Source organism: Salvia miltiorrhiza, unplaced genomic scaffold (assembly GCF_028751815.1).
Source record: "Salvia miltiorrhiza cultivar Shanhuang (shh) unplaced genomic scaffold, IMPLAD_Smil_shh fragScaff_scaffold_60_2, whole genome shotgun sequence".
NCBI lineage: Eukaryota > Viridiplantae > Streptophyta > Magnoliopsida > Lamiales > Lamiaceae > Salvia > Salvia miltiorrhiza.
The window spans coordinates 128,679-137,295 of record NW_026651473.1 but is presented as its reverse complement, the minus strand read 5'-3'; the positions used below and the strand labels follow the sequence as shown (position 1 = coordinate 137,295).

Below are 8,617 nucleotides of genomic sequence, written 5' to 3'. Positions count from 1 at the left end.
GGAATAGACAGAGGAGAAGAAGGAGGAAGGAACAAGCGGAAGTTCATTACGAACAGTGTCCAGATCGAAGATGTGACTGATTCAACCAGCGGGACCACTCCGCAGCGCAGCTTAGGGGCACACAAGGACAATGACAGGCTGAAGGAAAAAGTATCTTTCCTCCGAGACCAGCTGAAAAGTCTGGAAACAGAACTCATGGAGCACGATCATAACACAGAGGTGAACAAATTCCCCGACCAGCACGGACTGAGACCTGAAGAGCCCCGGAGAGAGCTCCTCAAAAGAAGTCGGCGCAGGCCGAATGATACCATATTCACGAGAGACCGGGAGGGACACCACTCCGACATCCCTATATCAACACCTACTCACAAGAGCCCTTTCTCGGAGGAAATATTGTTGGAACCCCTACCAGCAAATTACCGCCCCATCTCATTGGATTATGATGGCACCACCAATCCGGAGGTGCATATAGCTCGTTTCGAGGGGCTGGCGGTGCTACATCAGTATGGGGAGGGAATCAAATGCAGGATCTTCGCCACGACTCTATCGGGCATGGCCCAGCGATGGTTCCACAATCTGAGAAATAATTCTATATACTCATATGATGATCTTCACCTCATGTTCATGAGACAGTTTGCCAGCGCAAAGCGGGTTGGGAAAACACCAATTTCCTTGATGGACATCAGGCAGGAACCACAAGAAACACTTCGGGAATATGTGGCACGATTTAACACAATCGCGTTAGACATACCAGACGCCGAATCTTAGATTAAGTGGTACGCTTTCGCTAGAGGGTTAAAACAAGGCCCGCTCTTTGAGTCACTCCAGATCAAGCCGCCCACTAGTTTCGAAGACATCATGACAATAATACCGGGATACCTCCAACTGGAAGACGCTAAAATAGCAAGAAAAGCAGAGGCCGATAAGCTCAAACCTAAGAAGCAAGACAGCGCAGACGCTGGAGAAAAATACATCCCGAGGAATCCCTACCGAGGTCTACCTCCCAGAATCCCAACAATGGCCATCGAAGCTGGAACAGGCTCATTAATCACGGCGCAGACAGAGAAGAGGGAAGAGCGCGGGGGTTACCGAGATGATTTACAAAATCCAACTCAATGGAATCGTCACATAGACGAAATTTTCCATCAGATCAAAGAAGAGAATTATTTCAGAGCTCCAAAAGATTACCAACCCGAAGCCCCAGCCCCAGGCAGGAACAATTTGTTATGTTAATATCACAACCGTTACGGTCATCTCACCCGCGAATGCGGACATTTGAAGCATCGGCTAGAAATTTTGGTCAGGAAAGGGTTCCTGGATCAATTCATAGAAAGACCACGAGGCTCATATAGAGAGAACCGTTACGATGAATGTAGGGAGGATGAGCGGCGCCGGCAGGATGACACCCGCCGCGACCATGAGGACAGGGAAAGAAGACACAGACATGAGGAGAGAAGGGAAAAAAGAAATCATAGGCGAGACAGCCAGGATAGACACAACCCCGCAAACCACGCCCAGTATGACAGAGAGGTACACATGATTACAGGAGAAAATAATATTCCAACATCTAACAGGGCCAAAAAATAATTGGCCCGCACAGTCAGATCTGGATACTATGACAAAGCTGTCATGACAATCAACACCGCGCCCGATGAACCGATAATATCCTTTGGACCAAAGGATGCTAGGTCTCTATTCTATCCTCATGACGACGCCTTGGTATTCTCTGCCAATGTGGCCAACGTATTGGTACACCGCATCTTTGTTGATTCAGGCAGCGCCGTCAACATCTTATATCTAGAGTGCTGGCAGGCAATGGGTTTGGAAGCTAAGCTAGAGCCCGCTGTGGCCCCTCTTTATGGGTTTTCAGGGGAATCGGTCCTACCGGTGGGAATAATTGAGTTGCCAGTGACGATAGGGCAACCGTGGAGAAAAAAGACCCGAATGGTCAAGTTCTTGGTCATCGACGCACCGAAACCCTCTTACAACATGATCTTTGGGAGACCGGCGCTGAACTCTTTCAAAGCAGTCATCTCTACTCTTTACTTGAAGATGAAGTTCCCCTTGGAAGGAGGCAAAATCGGTGAAGTTTGGGGAGACCAGGCTGTTTCGAAGAAATGCCATGTACAAGTACTAACTCAATACTCCGGACAAAAACGGGAAAGGTCAGTACACCAAGTAGAGGCAAGCAAGAAGGGAAAAATTGGAGTGATCACGGCTTCAGAGCCCGAGCGGAGAGAGATCGCAGAGCTGCAAGGGGGAAATGATAAAATACCCCTCGTCACTACCAATGATACGTGCATGGTTATTGAGCTTTTGAAGGACAAGGAGGGATTTACTACCAAAATCGGGGCACATATGGAGCCAGAATTGCAAAGAAAGGTAATAGCTTGCCTGCGCAGAAACGCTGACGTATTCGCGTTCACTACGGCGGACCTGAAAGAAATCGACAGAGAGCTAGCCGAGCATCGTTTGAACGTGGATCCCACGGTCAAGCCAGTCAAACAAAAGACGAGGCACTTCGGTACTGAAAAGGATGCTGCTATTCGAGAACAGATACAGGCGTTGTTAGAAGCGGGACATATCATAGAAGTGCAATACCCGGACTGGGTGTCAAACGCTGTTATGGTGGAAAAAAAGGCTAAGACTTGGAGAATGTGTGTGGACTACCGGGACCTCAATGCAGCCTGCCCAAATGATTGTTACCCATTGCCACGGATTGATCAGTTAGTAGACGCAACATCAGGATGCGAACTTTTGTCAATGATGGATGCTTACCAAGGATACCATCAGGTCAAGATGTACAGAAACGATGTTATTAAAACAGCATTCGCAGTCTGCGCAGGGATCTTCGCATATGTGAGTATGCCATTTGGACTAAAAAACGCTGGGGCTACTTACCAGAGAATGATGGACAGAATCTTCAAAGATCAATTAAAAGAGAATGTGTCGGTCTATGTAGATGACATGCTGGTACGCAGCACTGAAGCACGCACACATGCGGATGACTTGGAGGAAATCTTCTCGGTGATACGAAGACACAAGCTCATGCTCAATCCGGCTAAATGTACTTTCGGGGTGCAGTCGGGAAAATTCCTGGGATACAAGGTTACGCCTGAGGGGATAGAAGTGAATGCAGACAAAGTTAGAGCTATTATTGAAATGACGGCGCCGCGGAACATCAAAGAAATACAAACATTGAACGGACGAATAACCGCATTAAGTCGGTTTATATCGAGGTCAGCAGAAAGAAGTCTGCCCTTCTTCAAAATTTTGAGAAAGGAAAGTCGATTCGAGTGGAGCAGCGAGTGCCAGCAGGCCTTCGAGGACCTCAAGGAATATCTCAAAGGACTACCCGTCTTGACCAAACCGATACCGGGGGAGCCACTATATCTATACACTTCGGTGGGGGTAGAATCTTTGAGCACTGTGCTAGTGCGGGAGGACGGGGGTACGCAGAAGCCAGTTTATTTCGTGAGCAAAATCATCCAAGGAGCGGAGATCAGATACACCGCAGTGGAGAAAACAGCTTATGCTATCATGATCACGGCAAGAAAGTTGCGCCCATACTTTTTGTCACACAAAGTTATCGTCAGAACAGCGCTGCCTTTTCAACAAATCCTGGGGAGGCCAGACCTCGCAGGAAGAATGGTAAAATGGGCCATTGAGCTGGGCGAATATGACGTGGCGTTCGAACCACGTACAACCATTAAAGCACAGGCCCTAGCTGACTTCATTCAAGAGACCACGAGATGGCCGCTGCGAGGACCATGGACGGCGCAGGTCGATGGTTCCGTCACCAAAGAGGGGTGCGGAGTCGGAATATACATTGAATCGCCAGAGGATGGAACCTACCAGTTTGCGATCAAGTTTGAGGACAAGCTGTCAAATAACGAGGCAGAATATGAGGCAGTGATAAGGGCTGCCCACATCTTGAAGGAGCTCAGAGCAGACACAACAATAATCAAGACCGATTCGCAACTGGTAGCCCAGCAGTTGAGAGGCGAATGTGAGGTTCGCGATGACAGAATGAAAGCTTATTATGATCGGATGCAGCAACTCAAGGAAAAGTTTGAAGAACTGAAAATAGTACAAGTACCCCGGGAAGAAAATCGAAGGGCTGACTTGCTAGCAAGGATGGCCAGCGCCGTCGAACAATCATGGAATGACGAAATCACACTCTTGTTTGAACCAAAGAAGAGCCCAGGGATTCAAGTCTGCGCCGTCGAAGTAGGGGATGATTGGCGAGCCCCAATTATTCATTTCTTACGTACAGGAGAAAGAATGGAGGGAGACACAGCAAGATACGCTAGATATGAGAATTTTTGTTTGATTAGCAACCAGCTTTATAAGAGATCTTTCACGAACCCGTTCCTTAAATGTTTATCATCGGAGGAGGCAGAATTCGCTCTAAAGGAAATCCATCAGGGATGCTGTGGAATGAAGAACTGCGCAGGCTTGAGCTGGACCTCATAGATCTAAAGCGAGAAGAAGCCCAGGTCAAGGCTGCCAAGTACAAAAGCATCATTAAAGCGGGGTATGATAAGAAGGTCAAGCAGCGCCGATTCCAGAAGGGCGATCTGGTACTCAAGCGCGCGGATGCTCTGAAAGCTACCGGGAAATTTGAAGCTAACTGGGAAGGACCATATATCATCACCGAAGTCTTAAAAGGCGGAGCCTATCATCTGTCTGATCAAGAGGGGAGAGTTCTCGAGAGGCCGTGGAACATCAATCACCTCAAGAAATTCTATGTGTGAATCTTATTCATGTCCCATCATTATGTAGACCAGATACTCTTTTTCCCCACAGGGGTTTTAATGAGGTCTGGGGCCATGGTCGTCATCAATAAAGATCTATGGTTTTAGGGGAAATTCGCCTCTTATGTTTTCTTCAACATAATTTACAACACAGGTTAAGAAGACGACGCAAGCACAAATTCAAGGCATAAATTGCACGACGAGGGCATTAATTGCACAAATTCAAGGCATAAATTGCACAATCCAAGGCATAAATTGCATGACGAGGGCATTAATTGCACAAATTCAAGGCATAAATTGCACGACGAGAGCATTAATTGCACAAATTCAAGGCATTAATTGCACAAATTCAAGGCATTAAATTGCAAAATTCGAGGCATTAATTGCACAAATTCACGGCACAAATTACACGACAAGGGCAATAATCATAGAAGTATCAAGCAATGGATCGCATGAGGAAGTCATTATTAGCAAGAGCTCATCTGCGCCACTGCTGTCGATTTTCACTCAAAACATCACCCCTAGGATTCGAGGTGATTGATCAACAAATAAGAATACGGGACGATGACCACAAGAGCATTAATCACGGAATAAGGGCATTAATTGCATACGCTAAGCTATAAATTGCAATGTCAAGACATTAACTGCACAATACAAGATGTGAATTGCAAAGTCTAAGGCAATACGAGGGTATCAATGGTAGCGGTTGAGGCATTAAATGCAATGTTTAAAACACGATGATCCAGGTCCCCAATCTGCGCAGAACGAGGTCCCAAGTCTGCGCAGACAAATATTTTGTCCAGAGAATCAGCCAAAATTTCCATGGTTGAATCACGAGTCCGAACATTTTGACGAACATGGGGGTGTAGAGCACCAACCAAGATTACGGGCCTAGTTGTCATTCAGAGAGTAATCTGATTCGAGAAATATCATTGCGCAATAGCAACAGAGAATTTATGAGCAACACTCGACATTTACGAAAAACCAAACAAGAAATAATGAATGGCTACAAAGAAGAAGAAGATACCAAAAAGGAAAGATTCATACGAGAGCCAAACAAATTACAAAGTACAAAGATTCATACGAAGGTCCCATTACAAATACACGAAGTCTGCAAAACCAGAAGAGGAAGTGTTCTAGCATCTAAGGGTTGGAAGGTGGAGTTGGGGGCTTGTCTATCTGTATCTCCTCATCTGTGTTGCCACCGCTGTCCCCACCGGAAGGTTCGGGCTGCGGAGATTCCTGGGCGATAGAAGCTGGCGCCGCCACGATCACAGGAGCTGGCTCATAGAACACTCCGCCACCTGGGTAGTTACCCCGAACTGAGCGGATACGAGAGCGGATCTCGTCCATATAAGGCGTCCTGATAAAGGGACGAGCAGGCAGAGTAGGCGGAGGGTTAGCACTACGGCCCATCACAAACAAGTTGATGGCCTTGTCTACGATAGGGAACCACCACTCGGGAGTCGGTGGCGAATCAGCGCGGATACCCAAAATTTTTCCAAGAGCATTGGAATCGATGGCATGCAGCACCGCATCATTTTCGCACAAGGCTCTCTGCTCAAGAGAAGCTTGGATCAAGTTAAGAGTAATCTGGGTGGACTCCTTGACAAGCCATTTCAATGCTGGGGCAGCAGCAGTCAGCAATTCGGGGGTACAGCTGAATGCGATGATGGTTTCTTGCAACATGATACGCAAGAACGCGTGACCCTCAGGGGAAAGAAAATAGCGCAGCCGGTGTTGCTTGATACCATTTTGGAAAGCCGCGTTTTCTTTCGCCATTATCTCTTGCCTGAGGGCAACCAATTTCTCCGCATGATCTTGGGCGACCGCTGCAAGTTCTTCTTCTTTCTCACGTTTCACACGCGTTAACTCTCCCTGAACTCGAGCCAGCTCCGTATCAACGGACAACCTCTCAGCCTTCAACTTCTCGTTTTCCTCTCGCAAACGGCGAGCTTCCTCCTCAGCAGTAGTACATCGGGCCAGCGCCGCTAGGAACTCCTTATCTTTGGTCTGGACCTCGCCCTCTGCACGAAGAAGACTTCGATCAACGGCCAAACATTCAACCCTGGCCTGCGCAGATGATATAACAAAGGAACTTAGGGAACACACATCTAAAAAGCGAAAATGGAATAAACGAAAATGAGCCCACCTTCTCAATCGTCATCACAAGGCCATCTGCTATTTGCTGGCGGTTCAAGGACTCCTGAGCTTGAAGATCAGCAGAAGCAATCTGGGCGATCATTTGAGATCGACATTCTTCACCAGTTAGATCTCCAAGAACACGAGGGGCGATCCCCGTTCCAAAGGACACCCCAACATCGCGGGAACGGTGAGAAGAAACAGGCATCTGAGCAGAGGAGGTAGCATCCTCTGAGTACAATACGACGGTTTCCGGCTGCGCCGCAGACGTCGTGGTTTTCTTTTTCTTCTGCTGCAATTGCCTCTTAGTCGAAACACCTTTTCATTTCTTCAGAACTGGAAGATCATCCTCTTCCACATTTCCGGTATCTTCATCGTGAAGCTGGGGGCGTCGAGAGCCGGAAGACCCCGCGGCAATGGCTTGCGCGGCGCCGCCTACAGTCTGCGCAGCCGGAGATGGTTCAACAGCACCACTCTGGGAAAAGTTGAAGCTATCAATGACACCGACCGATGGGGTTTTCCACGTATCCATACCTAACTCAAAGCAAACAAAATGGAAAGCACATCAGAAACACAATCGAAAGAACAAATCCGACACGCACAAGAAAGAGGGACTAACGTAAAAAAGCAAAACATGACAAATATTAATGTTAAGACACATTTAATACCCTCGGGAGATAGGGGGTAGCGGGAGAATAAGCCCGCACCGGCCAGGACAGAGGGTCTAGTCACCAGCACCTTCACGTCCAAAACTTCCTTGACACGGGCCTCGGCCAACCGTGTCAGAAGAATATCTTCAATATCAGTTACACGCGCAGAACTAGAAGGGGTGAGGTGCTAAGTTTCATGCCATTGAAGTTGGGCATCGGCGCCGATAATGTCTGGCCAAGTGCCATTTCGGGTTTGGACAAAGAAATATTTATCTTGAAAATCTTTGTCTAAAGAAGTCATTTTTTTCATAAAAGCCATGTAACCCCCAGCCTTGGAGGTGAAATTATAATGGGACCCTGTTCGTTTCAGAACATGGGTCTTATGGAATAGGGCAGCGCTGTAGGGATAATTGTTAGCGGCGCAGACTATATGTAGCACGTGGGCTCGACGAATAGAAGAAGGAGAAAGTTGGAAAAAGGAAATGCCATACAAATTACATAGTTCAATTAAAAAAGGAGAAGGAGGGATGCGCAGTCCAGCATCAACTTGATCGACCCAGATCGGAATAACATCAGGATTAATGCCTCGGAAAGTATTAGGCATATCGGAATCAGGGTCAGCAGGATTCTGAATCCGGATTTTGTAATCCGAATCACCAACATCGATACGAAGGGCATCCCTTATCATCTTCATGGATCGGGTAGACAGAGTGGATTGGGGGAGTGCAGACGAAGCAGCCATGGATAATGCAAAGTTGTAAACAAGAAAACAGCACGAAATGAGAAAGGGGAAGGAAGGGGGATGAAGAAACCGTCAAAAGGAAAAAGTAAAATATCGCAAAGCTAGAGGGAGGAGAGAAGAGATACCTGGTTAAACCTAGCGACAGGAAGGGCGAGAAGAGAAAGGGGAACGACCGGCGGGGAGAGAGGAGAAACCGAAACAGGAAAAAATAAAGAACACAGAAGAGTGAAGGAAGAAAGAGAAGAAGGAAAAGGAGAAAGAACAAGCATTTATAGAGGAGATGGATTCGAAGAGACCGAAAAGGAGGGAAATCATTAGGGTTAAAA

The 8,617-nt window shown here is 47.3% G+C and overlaps 1 protein-coding gene across 1 annotated transcript; it reads left to right on the top strand.

Annotated features, from left to right (window-relative positions):
- Positions 1–1,629: 1,629 nt before the first annotated feature.
- Positions 1,630–4,476, top strand: LOC131003023 (uncharacterized). Its single transcript, XM_057929492.1, has one exon. It carries the CDS (start codon positions 1,630–1,632, stop codon positions 4,474–4,476), a length of 2,847 nt encoding a protein of 948 aa, XP_057785475.1.
- The last annotated feature ends 4,141 nt before the right edge of the window (positions 4,477–8,617 follow it).